This window comes from Lithobates pipiens, unplaced genomic scaffold, assembly GCF_037356315.1.
Source record: "Lithobates pipiens isolate NorthernLeopardFrog02 unplaced genomic scaffold, aLitPip1_a1.2 Scaffold_27, whole genome shotgun sequence".
Lineage (NCBI taxonomy): Eukaryota > Metazoa > Chordata > Amphibia > Anura > Ranidae > Lithobates > Lithobates pipiens.
In genome coordinates, this window is record NW_027507788.1 from 108,171,247 (window position 1) to 108,191,235 (window position 19,989).

Sequence of the window (19,989 nt, forward strand, 5' to 3'; positions counted from 1 at the left end):
GGTAACCCTCTCCACTTCATTGAGAACTGAATGCATAAATAATGTGTGATACTTTGGCCAGCCCCTCCTTACTTACACTATTGGCAGTCCACCGGACAGGTAAGAAGTGTCATAATACAAAAATAAAAGAAACAAATGGAAGCACATTTTTACATTCTGCTATTACCTATCAAGATAATAATAGGAGAAAAAAAACTTTAAACTGTAGCATTTAAAAGTATTGAGGCAGGCCCTTGCACTACATGCTTTGGTAAATTCATCCATAAATCTGACCAGAAAAAAGGTAGGTATAGTGTGTATTGGGTTTGGCAAAGTCAGCAGATAGAGGATTGCTATCAGCTGACCTAGCAGTTGGGGGGAGGGAGGTTCCTAATGAGTTTTGCACAACCAAAAAAAAAAATTCTGGCACTCGACATGAATTTAAGCACACACATAACATTTGTACACATTTTAGGGGGTGTTTAGGGGAAAGCAATACTATGGAGCTGAAAAAATACATTGCTAAGTGATTAAGCTATAGGTTTATAGGTTTATAGGCTATAGGTTTATGGCCCCAGAAGAGCATGCTGGGGAAGTTAGTGAAGGCAAATATGCATGAAGGACAAAAAAGGAACTTGAAAAGCTTCCAGCATGCATGAGGACAAAGGAGCACAGCATATCAATTAGAGCATATTGCAATCATGGTAATTAGGGAATGAGGAAAGAAATCCAATACATTAACAAACATTAAATACATAGAATGTGATGTTAAAGGAGAAAACTTACCTTCATATAGTCCTTCTGCAGGACCTGAATGATGGCAGAACAGGTCTCTGGAATAATGATTCCCAGAGCCTGGAGGGAGATGCCTGTCGAGAACTTGAGATCCTGAAGACTTCTCACTGTCGCCAAGTAGCGCAATGTGGCGATGAACCTCTGCTCCGGAGTGATGGCTTACCGCATGCAGGTATCCTGCCTGCTGATATAAGGGGACAGCAAAGCCAGCAGACGGTGAAAAACGGGATCTGTCATCCGGAGATAATTCCTGAAATCATCAGGATTATTCTCCCGGATCTCACGAAGCAAAGGCATGTGCGAGAACTGGTCACGCTGGAGCAACCAATTCTTGGTCAACAAACTCCTCCTCGCCCTGTTCGTTGACTGGGCTTGTGTCAAAGCTAAAAGCCCAACACCAAGCCCCTGCACAGCATGAACTCTACGACGAGTACGTACGCTTGAAAACGGTCGACTGGTCAGAACGGACAACAGAAAGCACCGATAAACAGCAAGGCCTGAAAGAATGAACTGAAAACCAGAAACGAGCAGACAATAAGCAAGTAAAATCAAAGCCTACTATACCAAGATATAGTCCACAATGAGTAACAAATGCTAACTGACTACACGCACTGATAAGCAGATATGCACCGACAAGCACAAACTAAAGAGCAGTAACGATCTGAAGCACAAATCTGAAAAGCGCGAATCGTCTCTAACCAAACTTCTACTAACACGCGATAAACACGAGATCAGCAGAAGGAGTCCAAAGGGTGCCGGACGTGGTGCTGAATTTCCCTTTTCTAGTCCCGTTGTACGCGGCTTACGTCACTGTGTTCTTGCCAACCGGAAATTCCAACAACGTAGTCCGACCGTGTGTATGCAACACAACTTCCGGACCACTTCCAGACTAAATCCGTCGGAATTTATCCGACGGATTTAGTTGTCGGAATGTCCGACCGTGTGTACAAGGGCTAAGAGTTTCTGGTGACTTTCTACTTTTTCCACTTTTCATGGCCCCAAAACTGGACATGTTTTATAATAAAAAGTCTCTAAGATATCTTCCTTTTCCTGTCTTTGCTATTCCTTAATGAACTTAAGACTAAGACATCCACTTATTTTCCAACTCTTAAATGTATAGTTTTTTCCTATAAAATAAAGCAGAGTTGAGGTGCTACAACCCTATAAAATGAGGCTAATTTTCCAGAGCTGCCAGGTGCAGAAAGGCACTCACATAGCTGCAATGTCAATCATGAAAAGTGATAGTCCACTACTCCTTGCTCTTAAAATCTTCAGAATTTATTGGTTCTCCACAAAAGATACAGTGTCAGACCGCAAATGTAAACGTGGTTCAGCCTTGTGGGCCTTGTTCACTACATATACAATGTAAAAAAATGCTACAATATATAGTGTATAAACCCCTCCTGGCAACACATGTAGTTTATTTGCCAATTAATAGATAAAACACCATACATGGACAGACACAAATGTAATCAAAAACACAAACATAATTGGTTAGGTATTAAAAAAACATTAAAATTCAAGAGTGGCAAAACAAAAAATAAAAGGAAAAGACAGAAAAAATAAGCAAGAATGCCCAGTAGGAGAATAGAGATTGTACTGATACATGGCAACACATTATTTTGTCTTTTCATTTTTTGCTTTGTTACTCTATTGGATTTTAATGTTTTTTTTTTAATTATGTAACCAATTATGATGAATCAAGCTAGTCGTGTGAAACGTTTCACCCTTTTCTGCCTTTGATCTCCTGGAAATAAATTTATTGCATTGTACTGGGAGTGCAGCTGTTCCTTTCGTCTTCTCTACACATGTAACCAATTATGTTTATGTTTTTGATTAAATTGTATGGTGTTTTACCTTTCCAGGTAATTCTAGTTATCTATTAATTGGCAAATTGACGACGTGTTGCCAGCAGGGGTTTATAAACTATATATTGTGGCATTTTAGTACATGGCATTTGTAGTGAACAAGGCCCACAAGGCTAAAACACAGTCTGACACTGTCTTTTATGGAGAACCAATACATATGTAAGGTTTTAACCACTTCCCGACCGGCGCACACCGATGTACGTCAGCAGAATGGCACGGGCAGGCATATTGGCATACATGTCCATTTTTAAATGCCGCCCTGCCATCACGTGCGCGCCGCCGGCAGCGCGCTCGTGTGCCGGTCAGGACCCCCGTGAGTCTGGTCGCAGGTCCCGCGGACTTGATCGCCGTGGGGATACCTGCGATCATCTCACGGGCGGCTAAACGGGGAGTTGCCATTGTAAACAGCATCTCCCTGTTCAGTGACGCTGATCTCTGCTCCATGTGATTGGAGCAGAGATCAGTGTTCACTAAAACAGAGCCCAGCCCCCCATAGTTAGTAACACTCCCTTAGGAACACTTAACCCCTACACTGCCACACCCTGGTTAACCCCTTCACTGCCAGTGTCATTTACACAGGAATCACTGCATTTGTATAGCAGTGATTGCTGTATAAATGACAATGGTCCCAAAAATGTGTCAAAAATGTCCGATGTGTCCGCCATAATGTCGCAGTCACAATAAAAATCGCTGATCGCCGCCATTACTAGTAAGAAAAAATTATTAATAAAAATGCGATAAAACTATCCCCTATTTTGTAAACGCTATAACTTTTGAGCAAACCAATCAATAATCGCTTATTGTGATTTTTTTTTACCAAAAATATGTAGAAGAATACGTATCGGCCTAAACTGAGGGAAAATATGTTTTTTTATATATTTTTGGGGATATTTATTATAACAAAAAGTAAAAAATAATGCTTTTTTTCAAAATCGCAGCTCTATTTTTGTTTATAACGCAAAAAATAATAACCGCAGGGGTGATCAAATACCACCAAAAGAAAGCTCTATTTATGGGAAAAAAAGGACGTCAATTTTGTTTGGGAGCTTGCCTAAATTACAAATATTTTATGAAGGTCCAGTGTCAATATGTACATCAACTTCAAGGTCATTATTTGCAGTAAAATATGCTAAAATATGTTGTGGTTCTGGTGCCTTTTCCGCATCAACAATGTATGTTTACAGGTTTACACACAGTGGGGCTGTGATCCAGTGCTTTTGACCCTCCTCAGTGTAAGCTTAGGAGGTCAATACCATCTGGCGAGTTTGGTTCCAGAAGGGCATGGAGCACAAATCACAGAAACAAGATTTGTTGGAGTGGCGCGGTTGATCACACATTATACATTAAAGAAGATTGACAGTACTTCGGCACTTTTATCACACTTGCACTATGTATAAAATTGTATAGCACTTGTATGAATGTACGATTATAGATTATATGTTATAAGAGGTTAAAGTGATATAAAGTCTTTTTTTTTTTTTAAATAACAAACATGTTATACTTACCAGCTCTGTGCAGTGGTTTTGCACAGAGCAGCCTGGTTCTTCCTCTTCTGTGGTCTCTTGCCGGCGCTCCTGGCTTCTCCCTCCTGCCAGGTGCCCCCATAGCAAGCTTAGCACCCAAGCAGGTGCACTCCCGACCCATGGCTTTGTGTGTCCAATCAGGAGTGTAAGTCCCCGGAGAAGCAAGGTCATAGCTGGATCAAGAGGGGGCTCAGGTAGGTATTGGGGAGGCAGTTGCCCAGAGAAGGTTTCTTATTTTGTAAATAACTGTTTATAAACATAATTATAGGGGTCACGTGGGCATTGTTTGAACCAGCATCCTCTGTATCCTGCAATGCACCTAAAATAAGCAAAACAACAGAACGATGTCACAAGAGCAATCTATTATACCAGTGCTGGTCAACTTACTTGATTTGGAGGATCTCAAACATGGCCCCTGACGTTTCCAAAGGGCCACACATTAAATTCAATAATGTAAAGCTACAGAAGGCTGTCAGAGACCTTAGGAGAAAAGGAGAGAGCATACTGGCCCTAGTGTAATAAGTCTTTAATATACAAAGGTTAAAAAATATATACATATGCACTCACAATAAAAATCTTGAACCATGCATATCAAGTAGTAACAAGTCCGCAAAGAGTCCCCTAGTTCTGTTAGAAGTGCACCATACTCTCCTGCCATCGGCTCTGCTGTCTGTGCATAACCCAGATAGTGAATACAGGGCAAGTCTGCTTCCAGCTGTTAGAGTGTTTGTTAACCCAAAGAATAAACAATCCTGATCCTGTTCCCCTAAAGCATGTTATACAGCACAACATGTGTGCTGTCTAATTTGGCCCCCTCTATACACTAAAATACCTGGCTCATCCTGCCTGGCTATACCCTACCCTCTGCAAACAGACCACGATAATCATGGCTGCTGAGCCCCTGATACCGTGGTCTATTTGCATGATTCTGTCAGCCGCAGCTCTCCTGCCTGCAGCTCTCCCTGTGTCTGTGTTCTCTGTCCTCCTCCCCCTCCCCTCCCTGCTTGTACCCACACCCATCCCCACCGCTCCTGCTGATTGCAAATCTGCTATGAAATGTGCCATCCGCTCCGTACCATTATAAGAAGTTTTCCTGTGACTGTCTTCTGTAAAAAAATCTGCCCCATTGTACCTGAATGACCTCCACTCCCACGACTCTCTCTCTCTCCTCCTCTCTCCCCTTCCTCCCCCACTGACTTTAAAGGGAGTGCTTGGCCCCACCCACTGCAGCTGTGAGCTGGAGAGATAAGGAGGAGAGGAATCAGCGGAGCTCATACAGGTACGTTCGAGCAGTTTTTTTTACAGAACACAGGTACAGGGGAACTTCATATAATGGTACAGAGGGGATGACAGCATTAAGTAAAAGTGGGTTAACAATCACTTTAAGCCTCCGGCAAGGGCAGAGAGCACACATGTGGCTTGGGACTGGTTGGCATCGTTACACACACTTTCCAGAAAAACAAGGATTCAATAGGACAGTAGTGATCTAAGACCTTAGACATGCTACATGAGATGGTCAGAGATTGCAGAAATGCTACAGAAGATGGTCAGAGATCATACATGACCATAGCATCCTCCTGAGCCCTGCACTCTGTACGTAGCATCCTCCTGAGCGCTGAACTCTGTATGTAGCATCCTCCTGAGCCCTACAATCTGTACATAGCATCCTCCTGAGTCCTGCACTCTGCCCATTGCATCCTCCTGAGCCCTGCACTCTCTACATGGCATCCACCTGATCCCTGTACTCTGTACGCAATGCATTTCTGAGCTCTGCACTCTGTAGGTCACATTTGCGTTACCATTCGTTCACATCTGCGCATTTCCAAATGCACGGCAATCCACAGGAAAACACATGGCGAGCTTGTGTTTCCATTTATTTACATCTGTGTGTTTTTGTGAAATACAAACAATTATTGCACCTTTCCTATAAAATAAACTGAATCAAGGTAAAAGCAGCTACACAGAATGTGACCAAAATTCTAATCAGTAATAGTGGTGAATATGTAGCGCTAAACCAAACATATAAACAGTGCAAATGTGTGAGTGAGATTAATCAGACAAAAATAAGTAATAAGTAAGAAAAAGTCCACAAAGAGGAAAATGAAACACCAAATATCCATCTATACAAGTAGGTGAATACACAGGATGTCACACAGCCCAGAGAGTCATCAAACTGTAGACATCTTCAAAATAAACATCAAGGTTCATATACGCTTACCAGAGATGTTGGACTCGACTATCATAAGACAATGAGTCAATCGAGCATGAATGCACCCATGGGACAGGTCCAGGATGACTGTATATCCGATGTCTGGAAATTCCCGGATTGGCCTTACTCCAACGTCACATGGTATCAACCATGGATATAATGGATACTGCAGGTGGTACCAGGACAGGAACTTCAGTGATGGCAAATGAATGACCAAAACCAACCCTAATAAGGGTGCTGGAACCAAATGGTGAAGCTCAGCAGCACTTGCATCGGTACACATAAAAAAGAAAAAGGGGGGGGCTCCAATAGTGCAGGTCAAAAGACGGCTTTTAATAGGTAAAAACTAATGTACAAAAAACGTATAAAAATGTATAAAGACAATCACATGTGATAAAAGCAATATGGGGAATAGAGTACCTCGCCCTGCTCTTTGTAATCCTCATCTGGTTGCTAACACACACGCTTGACACCATCTGAACCAAATAAGTTTATCTTGGTCTCATCAGATCACAGGACTTGGTTCCAGTAATACATGTCCTTAGTGTGGTTGTCTTCAGCAAACTGTTTGCGGGCTTTCTTGTGCATCATCTTTAGAAGAGGCTTCCTTCTGGGATTACAGCCATACAGACCAATTTGATACAGTGTGCAGCGTATGGTCTGAGCACTGACAGGCTGACCACCCACCCCTTCAACCTCTGCAGCAATGCTGGCAGCACTTATGTCTATTTCCCAAAGACAACCTCTGGATATGACGCTGAGCACATGCAATCAACTTCTTTGGTCGACACCAAAGAAGCGAGGCCCGTTCTGAGTGGAATCTGTCCTGTTAAAACATTGTATGGTCTTGGCCACCATGCTGCAGCTCAGTTTCAGGGTCTTGGCAATCTTCTTATAGCCTAGGCTATCTTTATGTAGAGCAACAATTATTTTTTCAGATCCTCAGAGAGTTCTTTGACATGAGGTGTCATGTTGAACTTTCAGTGACCAGTATGAGAGCGTGAAGGCGATAACACCAAATTTAACACACCTGCTTCCCATTCACATCTGAGATCTTGTAACACTAATGAGTCACATGACCCCGGGGAGGGAAAATGGCTAATTGGGCACAATTTGGACATTTTCATTTAGGGGTGTACTCACTTTTGTTGCCAGCGGTTTAGACATTAATGGCTGTGTGATGCGTTATTTTGAGCAGACAGCAAATTTACACCGTTATACAAGCTGAGCACTGACTACTTTACATTGTAGAAAAAGTGTAATTTCTTCAGTGTTGTCACATGCAACCATATAATAAACTATTTACAAAAATGTGAAGGGTGTACTCACTTATCTGAGATACTGTGTGTGTGTGTGTGTGTGTATATATATTTATATATATATATATATATATATATATATATATATATATATATGTGTGTGTGTGTATATAATTTTTTCCAAATTGCTGTCAGTAAATATGATGCTCTCCCTGTGTATCTATAGGATGCCAGGCACTCACTCACCAGGCTCATGCTCTCATCTCTATGACCAGCAGCTCCCAGCCTTGCAGTTCCATCCTTTGCTGTAGATCAGGCTTCTGGAGGGACATTGCAGCCACACGGCAAAACGTGCCTCTCGGAGCTCGGGGTAGTGGTGGTGCTCCAAGGCTCCAGGCTCAGTCTGCACCTCCTGCCCTCTGAGAATGAGCAGTAGCCAATGAACAGAAAAAGGAGCCTGCAGGCGGCCAGCCACAGAGACCCCCGGCTGAGACTCCCTGGCCAATCGGGTCTCAGGACTCGCTTAATTTCCTGATTGACCAGGAGGAGAATCAGGAAGACAATAGCAAATATTCATTCACTATTATCACACACGTGGGTGGGCTTGGGGCGCAGTGCTTTGCACCCTGAGCCCACCCTTTTTTGAAGCCAATTAGAGCCTCAGGCTCCAATGACGTGCTTCAAAAAATTAAATAAAAAAAATTGGAATCCATATGTGCATCACCCTGCATGTAGATTAGGGGCCAGGTGCATGAATTAGGGGGGCGACGCCCCTGCGCCCTTAATGGATGGGTCACCACTGGGTTTTATCTATGCTGGGACTGATTATTTCATGCAGTTCTACTGAAAAGCAAGTTGGAATTCAGCTTTAACAGGTTTAAATCCTCCCCTATCTTAAATTAAAAATCAGATTTGAGATGTAGGTAACTTGTAATCTATTTTTCAATGATGCATGTGCACTGGGTAGAATGAGGAAACTGAATATGTAAATCATGGCAGTTGTAAATCAATATTTTATTTTCAACAATAAAGAAGAATGATACAATTGACAAAGGAAAGAAGTTATTAACATATACTAGAAATTAAGTAAGCTAATATTACACACTATAAATCAAAAGCTCTTGGTATAGCAATCGTCCTACGATGCATTATGCAAGATAAGTATTGTTGATAAACATGATATCGCAAACTCTTTTTGCGGAAATACTGTGCTATTGTTGGGAATGCTGCCAGCTGGAGTATTCTTTGTGTAGCTGCAGCTGCTACTGCCAAACAGGCATCAGCAGTGAGATTGTGAAGGATTGTCTCATCCCCAAACCCATCAACTTAGTAAGGACCTATGATTAAGTCAGAGGTGAGAAGGTAAGTATGAGCAACTGTTTATAGAGCACTGTAGTCATAGCAAATTACTGTCACCATTTTCTGTGCTGAGAGATCATAACTTCTTTTTTATTTAGCACTACTTTTAATACTATAACTAAAATTTGCAGTGCTTTCACAGCAATGAACTTTGTAGATTGTTGTATGTTTAATGACTTTATACTCACAAAAATACTAGCATTTGAAGATGCAGCAAGCTTACTTTCAGGTATGTTCAATTTAATTGTGAGAATAGATTGAGATGCTTCTGAGAGCTTTCTGAGTTTTATAACAGATGTTTCTGACTGTCATTTGATCTGTGTCTGAACTTAATTTACCTCCTTCTAGGCTGGGTCAAGCTGATACTAACAGATGCCTATGTACCCAACCCCCTAAATATAAAGCTAATTGTTCTCGGTAAATGATTTTCTTTCTTGTTCATTAAGGAACGCAGAATTCAGAGGCAGTTGTGTTATAGTGCAGCCTATAGGAGGATTTAAACACTGGCAAAAAACAGTGACCAGCCTGACATAGCCCTTCCTACTCCCAGCATGCCTTAGATGTTTGTTAGTGTCCTGGAAGGATAGACACCTTTTCTCAGTGGAGAAAAGATCTTTAACAGGCCCTGCATTGCAACCTGTCATGTCTGTAATGTTAGTTTGTCAAAATTTAGGAGAATGGACTAAATTCATGTTTAATCGATCCAGCTTCTATTCACACGAAACCTTTATTTGTAGAGTGCTTAGAGCTCCGGGTTCCAGGGGTTTTACCCCCTCTCTTCACAGTTCCCAACTCAAAAGGTGGTTTCTGCCCCATTTGAAGGCCTTAAATGTTTATATCCAGATTCAACAATTTTTAATGGAATCCACCAGATATTTCATTGCCGACTTCCATCAAGAAGACTTTTCACCCTCAGTGGACATCAATCAAAGCTAGGAAGTCAACACTTTGCTTGGTGCGAAGTATGGCTTTTTACACCAGCATATACTCTATAGGAAGAATGTTGACCTTTTTGCAGTCAGGCCTGGCTCAACATTTGGCTCTGACATCAAGGAGCAAATCTGGGCTTGTGATTTTTTTCCAAAGTTCACTGCTTTCCTCCCATTCTTTGATGAAGACTCTTTTTGTACAAGGTGTCTCTCATGTAGCTCCTCCTGTGAAACCACCTATAATTCTAGAGGATTTTCATTTGGTTATGTGGACACTTCAAAGACTACCTTTTGAACCTAGCATGGATAGTCCCCTTTCCACCCTTTCTTGCAAGGTTTCTGGTCTTAGACTAAAACAATTTCTTGTCTTATAAAAAATGGTGGTGTTGAAGCCCAGAGTCTCCTTCCTTCCTAAGATAATTTTGGTCTTTCACCTCAATAAGTACATTGTTCTTTTATCTCTTTGTCTAGCTCCAGTACATCCAGTAAATCAGAGAGATATCTCTCTCCACTGTCTGGACATAGCATATGATGTGTCGGTTTTCTATGCAGCTACTGCTTCCATTAGAAAACTGGTTTTCCTGTTGTCACCCATGATGGTCCCTGTAAGGGGGAATCAGCTTCTTGTTACACTTTTTCTTGGTTTCTCAGACAGATTCAAGCTTATTGTGTTAAGGATTAGGTTCCTGTTAAAGCTCACGCTACCAGATCTGTGAATTACCTTTTCTGCTCATACCTATAGTTTCATCAGGTGTGAGGTCACTCAAGCCACTTTTTGAGTTGCAGACAGACCCCCAGTTTCATTGTTACGTGAAACTATTAGTGTTTATTTATTGTTGTCCACCCCAATAGAATAACAACAATTCGTTTTACTGAGAGCTTTCAGCCAGCAGGTATCTGGTTGTCCACTTAAGCATGAGATCATTTCTCAATTCGGCTGGAAACAGCTGGATTAAGTGACTGATATCTCATGGTACTGGTACTGCCTATAGTATAATTCCAACCAATTATCTCTTTTTACCTTTCAATTGCATGAGGTAAAACGTCTGTAAAATTTTTCTACTGCGTACCCTAAAAAAAATCCCTTTGTTAGTTGTCCCTGTGCGCTGCCTGGGAAAGCAAATGAGGGGACTGTCCAAAAATGGATGCTAACAGTTAAACATATGATAGAAGTTCTAGCCCTTACCCCACCTTACACAAATATATTTTTATTGTTGTTTCTATAATTGTTGGAGAGATTAGTTCCTGCTATTTCTGTTGAAAAGTTTATTTCTCACTTCCTTTTGATGAGAAACCAGAGAGACGTTTGTCTTTCTCATGGTATAAAAAATCCAAGGGTACTCATTCCAGGTATGTAACATTTAGTGACTAGAAAATGTGTGTTTTCCGATTATTTAAGCATAATGATTTTGGCCTCCAAGAATGTATTTTTGGAGACAAATTCTTTTATCAGCAAGGTCATCTCATTTGAACAAATAATGAATGGGAGGCAGAATGGAAGATAATCAAGGCATGAGGGTGGTAGAGGAGGTAAAGCAGGAGGTCACTATAAAAATATCAGGCAGAAATGCAGCTTATGGCCTAGGAGGGTAAATGAAGGAGGCAGAAGACTGTGGGAAAATCAGGCACAGAGGATGCTGATCATGATAGGAGGTAGAGTGGAGTAGTAGCTGATTATAGAAAATCAAGAGGAAGAGCAGGAGCTGAACATGATCCCAGGGGGGAAAAAGAGAGGAGGCAGAGTATGAACTGATCAATGATCAGGGGAAACGAAAGGGGGTATAGTGGCATATAATTGTGAGCAGGGTATAGAGGTTGCTAAGCATGAGATAATTATCTCCCACCAAGAAAATCATTGGACGGGAAGCTGGGTGTACTGACTCCCCAGTCTAAACATTGAAAGTGTGATCTCTATCTTGACATTGTGGGGAAATGACATAGTAGAGAAGTTGAAGCAAAACTTGTGCAGATCTTAACAGTATAAGCAGCCATATAGGTCAAAAGATCATAATATGACCAGCTCCAGCAGAATACATGTGATTACAATAGAGGTTAAAGCGTACAGAAGGAGGGTGGCACTAACTATACAAAGTACTCCCCTAACTACAGAGTGAGGTTGGAAAAAAAAATTAAAAGGCAAAAAAATAGACAATGTAATTTTAACATGATACTTAGCACTTTTGGAATGGCAGAAGGAAACTTGTGATAGGAGGAAGTAAGGACACTGCAGCAAATTATAGCGACCTAAGGCCTAGAAGAAGGAACCATAAAGTATGGTAGGGACCAGGAACCCAATATTCCTAAAGTTGTGTTAAAAGAAGGATTTCTTGAGCGGAGGCAGTGGGACAAATATAATATCCCTTCTTCACAAAGGAATCTTTTTTTCTAGTGCTTAATTTTGTGACTTTGACTGTATTGCTTTGAGGCCCGAATCAAGTTATCTGCTGCAGATATTCTGGAAATCTTTTTTTTCAGTATAACACGTTGGATTGTTTACAGTGTGGATACTTTCTGTTCTGCTTACTGTACAGAAAATCCTCTTAAACCACTACCACCGTCACAAAGCCAAGCCTTGAGATCTGTGCTCTATTTTTATCCATCTTAACCTTTCTGCCGCTTTTGACACAGCAGACCTGTCTTTTCTGCTTTGTTTCTTAAATCAGTTTGAGGATCACAAATATGTATGTTTGGCCTCCTTAAATGGAAATTAGACATTGTGTGTCCTAGAAACACAATTTTTAGCTATTTCGGTGCTGTTTATGTTGCTTGGAACTTGAGAGATTTCATGCATCGTTGTAAGTACTGAAAAGGCAGAAGGTGGTAAGTAGTTCTAGGTCCTACTGTTAGTGTGTCTGGAGCCCAAAGGGCGATGAACATCTTTAGTTTTTAGTAAACATGCTTTTGTTTTGATTATGTCTTTGCTACTGAAATGATTCTTTTGCTGGATCCAGAATTCTGGATTTTGATCTTGGTCTTTCTAACTGGCTTTTTTTCCATCAATAATATTAATTTTGTCTGTACAATATGTAAAAACATTTCCAAGAGAATTGGATATTACTCATTGCTATACAAATTAACCCAATATTAAAATTCTCCTCAATGTTATTTTATAAGACATTTCCTAAAACTGAAATCATAGCAAAAAAAAGTAATAGAAATGTACTGTATTTGTCTTTTGTCATTTTTGTTGTATGTGAGTTTGTTATATCTGCCATCTTCCTAGTTTTATTGTAAAGCATGCATGTACCTTTAAATTGCACCTGTCACTGAAAGATGCTTTTGATAGCTCCTGATTTTCATCTCCCATCATCTCACTGTGTATGTCTTTACAAATACCGGTAATGTGTTGCAAACCCTAGCAGTGAACTTACTCTTATTTGTTCTCTTTTGGTCTGTTAACCCTTCTAAGCACACAACCTCATGCTGCCCAGGGTGCGTTTGTCCTGTGAGTGAGTGCTAAAGAGGAAGTAAACCCTGATGGGTTTACTTCCTCTTTGATTCCCTGCAAAGGTAAAGCATAATGGACTACTATGCATTGCATAGTAGTCCATTATGTGTCACTTACCTGACACAGGAGCCAGCAAAGTCACTGCTGTCCCCTGTAGTTCCGAGCGTCCATCTTCTTGGTGGGTCTCGCTGCTCCGTCGCTATGATTCGCCGGAGCAGCGATGACATCACTCCTGCACATGAGCACGGGAGCCGACACTCACGGCGTAACGCAGTGCGCCTGGGCATGCGCCGTAGACAGCGGTGGCTGTCTTCAGGTAAATATCTCCTAAACCGTATAGGTTTAGGAGATATTTCTTGGATCTACAGGTAAGCCTTAATCTAGGCTTACCTTTAGGTCAAAGTGGTTTGTAAGGGTTTACAACCACTTTAAAGCCCACCTTTCATGTGGTCAGCAAGAGATTAAGGGGTCCATTTACTAAAGGCAAATAGACTGGCAGTTGCTCCAGAGCTTGGTAAATGTGGCAAAGCTTCACTTTGCAAAGAGTACCCAATCCTGTGCAAAGAAAATTAAACTGCTGCACTGAAACCCCAAAGTATTCTTATCAGCCCTACCTAGGTTTCCTCTGTAAACTGCAGAATACCTCCCCACTATATTATAGAGGTCAGGAGAGAGTGAGGTGCTCTGTAGTTTCAACAAACATACTGTCCTAGGGCAGTGATGGCGAACCTTGGCACTCCAGATGTTTTGGAACTACATTTCCCATGATGCTCCACTACACTGCAGAGTGCATGAGCATCATGGGAAATGTAGTTCCAAAACATCTGGGGTGCCAAGGTTCGCCATCACTGTCCTATGGTGACAAAGCTTCATAGATTAGGTATGGAAAATGAGTATTGTCACTCTAGGATAGGAAGTGTGTTGCTGGCAGGATCGCCAGGTGAAAATTTAAGGAAAAATCCCCCTAAAAAGAGAATGAATGCAGTTAGCACATCTAAGCACTGGAAAGCTCCAGTATATCAAATTTTTGTTCTTGGGTTTGGGTACACTTTAATTTAGAATATCTTTTGAATTATTCTAATTTATACCTCTGCCTAATTTAAATATTTTTTTTAACTTTTAAAATGGTATACAGGCATACCCCACTTTTAAGTACGCAATGGGGTTTATTTACTAAAGCTGGAAAGAGCAAAATCAGGCTCACTTCTTCATAGAAACCAATGAGCTTCTAACCCCAGCTTGTTCAATTAATCTTTGGTAATAAAACCTGGAAGCTCATTGGTTTCTATGCAGAAATTAGCCTGATTTTGCACTTTCCAGCTTTAGTAAATAAACCCCATTGTGTACTTAAAAGTGGGGTATGCATGTACATGGAATAACTATAAACTACACAAGATCAGAATATTGTACAACAAATACTGTTTTCAAAGCAATCGTACAATAATCAGATTTTTAGTACACAGCTTTCGTCTGAAATTTTCCGAAGGGACAAACACGAAAATGTTTCTCGTACGATACCAAATCGTATGATTTTTGTTCAATCAGTAAGTTTTTATCCAAAAATACTATACACATACAATACAATACATTACATCACTTCCATTTTTTTTCTTTCATATGAGAATTTTTAGCATCCAAAAAAAAAAAAATGGAAAATCATTCTACCAATAATCTCCTTGTGTGTACTAGGCTTAACTATATAATCTAAAGATTTATTGTCTGAGTCACTAAAGGATTTAGAAATCTTCACACAATAAATTGTGTCAAAATTCACTTCAACTCTCCAATCATGTGCCAATAAAATATGTAAACAGGAATTTGTGTTTTAAAAGATTGGATAATTGAAGTGAATATTTGCACAACTTGGTGTGCGAAGACTCTCAAATCCTTTATTAAATATTCTCTTGTACCTACCTTGTTTATTCACTTCACATTAGAATAATCACATATATATTTAGATTATAATTAAATATCAGTATTCTTTTTTTTAAACTAAATACACTTAATTTAAAAAAGATTATCCAAAAGATTGGATAATTGTAGTGAATATTCACACAACTTGGTGTGTGAAGATTCTCAAATCCTTTATTAAATAATCTCCTGTACCTACCTTGTTTAGTCACTTAACATAAGATTAATCACATATATATTTAGGTTATAATTAAATGACCATATTATTTTTTAAATTAAATACATTTTGTGTTGTTAATCCAAAGTTTATTAAGGAGATGTGTGAAGTAACCCACAATCAGATTTTAGATTCTATTTAAAAAATAAATAAATACAATCTGTGGATGTTGCACATTGTACATTCATTTCTATAGTTTCTTGTACATTTTATTATCTATGAAAAATAAAATATGTTACAAATAAAAATATTGGTTCTGTAAGACATGGATATGCGTATGTATGTAAATATATCTATCTATCTATCTATCTATTTCTCTCTCTCTCTCTCTCTCTATATATATATATATATATATATTAAATAAATAAATATATATATATATATATATATATATATATATATATATATATATATATATATATTTTTTTTTTTTTTTATTTTTTTTTTTTTTTAAATAGACACATCATTTAGGGGTGCAACAAAATAGTACATTTGACCCATGCAGACTCCTTGAGCAAATATAAATTATTGTTCAGAATGCTTTACAGGGATACAATTGGTTTAGTTACTACGAGCTACCACACTTCTAATTTAATCTTTTTTTTGTGCTGCCTTTTTGAAAAAGCCAAAAATGAATAGTAAATTGACTAAATTCCTCTTCAAATAATTTATAACTAGATACTCCAACAAGTTTATTTATTGCGTGGTCGAATATCAAACTGCGTGCAGTTGTAAAAGCTTAGCGTTACATACAGACTTATGTCACTAAGCTTAGAGAAGATGCCCAAATGCTTGCTCACATGAAATAAATGACGTGTGACTCACAAACTCTAGTGGAACAGTGCCCCTGGAGAACAAATTGTCACTGTAACAGCTGGACTCAAAAAGAAAATGATCTACCAAATCATCACTCTGCGTACCACTGTAGTCAACCGCCTTTACTATTTATCAGTTCTGTGACACTTTTTTGTCTCTATAATTACAATATTTTTTCATTAAACAGGACTTATCTCTGTACATCATTTAAAATATATGTGATGGATGAAAATGAGCAGATCCTACAGCAAATGATGAATATTACATCAAGGAGACTGCAACATATACAGCTGAAAGAGCGATACCGAATCACAAAAGAGCTGGGTAGTGGCTCTTATGGGCATGTGATACAAGCTGAACATAAACTACAAGGTAAGTCTTGAGAAAACTGTCATATTATCATTTTATTTATTTAAAGCAAATTACATAAATACATGCTTTCTTTTTTTAGCACTAAGAATTCTACAGCTGATATTTTTCTAGTTTGAGTGTTTCCATTAAAGGCTAAACCACATGGGGCATGTCATATAAAAAAATGAGATATTGGCTGCAATTTCTTTTATTCAACTTCAGAAAAGCATAAATCTACTAATCATAATGCAGGAGGTGCGTCATTAATTTACATCAAGATGCAACAGTAACGTAATACCTCTAAAGTTGATTAAACTTCAAGAAAACTTAGTAATGTATGTAATACTTCTGTGCAAGGAAAAGGTCAGTGACCCTCCAGTAGATAAGAGAATACTATGCAATATAGCTACTTTCAAAAAATAGAAAGTTTGAAAAGAATGGCAAACAAGAACATCTATATATATATATATATATATATATATATATAAAACAAGGTGAGGAAGCATATAACCCAGGACCCTGCATTCACTATATTTGGTCTCCCACACCACTCAGAGCACGGAAATGCAATTATTTTAGTGAATTCTAAATACCTTCCATATATAGCAGTCTTGTGACTACTGTCAGTGTCTGGTTAAAGCTTGTAGGGGGAGTTTTCATTCTACTATGACTGTCCTATGAGGCTGCAGAACCCTTGACCCTCTGTCTGGACAGTGCTGATTGGCCCTGTGCTAATCACATACACCCTCCCAAGAAAAAAAAAACTCTCTAGTAATACACATCAAACTGAGCATGTGCAGTGTACCCCCAAGGCTCTGTACTATTGGGAGATGGATTGGGGACTGTGGAAGAAGCGGAGGATTAGAGTAGACAGGATCAAATAGTCTTTTTACACAGCCTTTATAACCCTTTAGGTTCCACAGTGAGTATAACAAGCATGCTTCCCTGCATATACAGACTGATTTTACTGTGGTGGGTTTAGTAACACTTTAAGGGGCATTCCCCTTCCTCAAGTGTTATTTATTATTTATTCCCCTTCCTCAAGTGCTATTTATCTGTGAACACTTGCACCTTCTTAGTTAATTCTGGGATTTAACATGCATTTTTGAATGTTATATTTTACTGGTCAAACATTCTACAGATAGGTGTATGTCTGCCAGAAATCATGTACAGCATTTGCATCAGATTGTGACTGTACCAAGTTACTGGACATATATTGCAAGCTTATTTGCATAAAGTTAATTTTGCATATTTAAGTCACATTTTATCAGGGTTTAATTAATATCTTTATTTTTAATATATATGCATTTTATTTGTGCATGTATGTGGTTATTCAGTGGTGATTTGGAGGTGTTTGTACTCTCCCCAAAGCTGAGCGACCACGGTGCGACCTGTAGTACTAATATACACAGAAATATGCTGTTTTGAGGCCTCTCATCCGCTACGCTTATTTGTGGCTGCAAGCTAGTTGGTTTACGACCTCTTAAGGTCTCTCCCCTGGTGTGCAAGTATGTATGCTGTACCAGGTGGTGCCTGCCTGTAACTATAATTTATATGTTTGGGAGCTGTATTATGACACGCTGACCAAGATAATTACCTGGGGCCCAGTGAGTGAGGGGCACCTAGACTCCACTTGGTATCTATTTTTAGTATGGAGCTTACATTGGCACAAATTCATCAGCAGGCTGCGCCACCACTTTCCTTGCACAGCAGGAACAGAACTCATGTTAATGCTACAAAAACCGCTGCACAGAACAGAAGTCTGACTGGCGGTCCATCTGAAAACCTTCATGTTTGTGACGGAAGCAGGAGTCAGCTCTGCCTTTTTGTTATGTGCTCTACATTGATGGGAGGTCCGTGAAGTTCTGTCTGTTGGTGCTGGTGTTCATCCATCATCTAAAAACTGTCACTTAACAGTTTACAGCTGTTCAAAAAAAGATGGAAGTACCATGAGGAAGGTTAGAGGATCGTAAAGTAAATGACTGTGTCTATGTAGTGTAGAAACACATAGAGCTGCATGTGTTATATAGCGTTACTAAAGCTATAGTATTTTTGGTTATACTATGGTTATACTAAGGCATGGTACATTTTGGCTTATTTCAGAATTCCAGAGAGCAATTTGTGCAAATCCTGGTAAGCTACAGTGAGGGGGAAAAGTATTTGACCCCCTGCTGATTTTGTAAGTTTGTCCACTGACAAAGAAAATATCAGTCTATAATTTCAATGTTAATTCAGAGACAGGGTAGCAACAAAAATATCCAGAAAAATGCATTTCAAAAAAGTTATACATTGATTTGCCTTTTCATAAATTAAATAAGTATTTGATCCCCTATAAATTAGCAAGATTTCTGGCTCCCAGGTGTCTTCTATACAGGTATCACTGAGATTAGGAGAACTCTCCTAAAAGGCATGCTCCTAATCTCAGCTTGTTACCTGTATAAAAGACACCTGTCCACAGAAGCAATAAATCAATCCGATTCCAATCTCCCCACCATGGTCAAGACCAAAGAGCTGTCCAAGGATGTCAGGGACAAGATTGTAGATCTATATAAGGCTGGGCTACAAGACCATCGCCAAGCAGCTTGGTGAGAGGGTGGCAACAGTTGGTGCAATAATTAGCAAATGGAAAAAACACAAAATAACTGTCAAAATAACTGTCAATCTCCCTCGGTCTGGGGCCCAATGCAAGATCTCACCTCGTGGAGTTTTAATGATCATGAGTACGGCAATGAATTAGCCTAGAATCTTGCCAATGATCTCAAGGCAGCTGGGACCATAGTCACCAAGAAAACAATTAGTAACAAACTACGCTGTGAAGGACTGAAAGCCTACAGCACCTACAAGCCCCCCCCCCCCCCCCCGCTTAAGAAAGAACAAGTACAGGCCCCTCTGAAGTTTGCTAATAAACATCTGAATGTTTCAGAGGAGAACTGGGTGAAAGTGTTGTGGTCAGATGAGACTAAAACCAAGCTCTTTGGCATCAACTCAACTTGCCGTGTTTGGTGGAGGAAGAATGCTGCCTATGACCCCAAGAACACCATCCCTACTGTTAACATGGAGGTGGAAACATTATGCTTTGGGGATATTTTTCTGCTAACGGGACAGAACAACTTCAATAACATCAAAGGGGCGATGGATGGGGCCATGTACTGTCAAATCTTGGGCGAGAACCTCCTTCCCTCAGCCTTGAAAGTGGGTCGTGGATGGGTATTCTAGCATGACAATAACCCAAAACACATGGCCAAGGCAGCAAATAAGTGGCTCAAGAAGAAACACATTAAGGTCCTGGAGCAGCCTAGCAAATTCTTTACACCTCAGTCCCATA

General features: G+C 39.7%; 1 protein-coding gene across 4 annotated transcripts in view; it reads left to right on the forward strand.

The window, feature by feature from the left end:
• The window catches only part of LOC143934062 (serine/threonine-protein kinase SBK1-like), a 79,972-nt gene that overhangs the window by 26,209 nt on the left and 33,774 nt on the right, over positions 1–19,989 (forward strand). For 3 of the 4 annotated variants that reach the window (XM_077457356.1, XM_077457353.1, XM_077457352.1), the window contains one exon: positions 16,501–16,685. In XM_077457356.1, coding sequence (XP_077313482.1) covers positions 16,535–16,685 — 151 coding nt within the window. In that variant the 5' untranslated portion in view covers positions 16,501–16,534. Of the gene's footprint in view, positions 1–12,539; positions 12,742–16,500; positions 16,686–19,989 lie in introns of those variants that run through there. The other variant, XM_077457354.1, reaches the window with a different exon arrangement.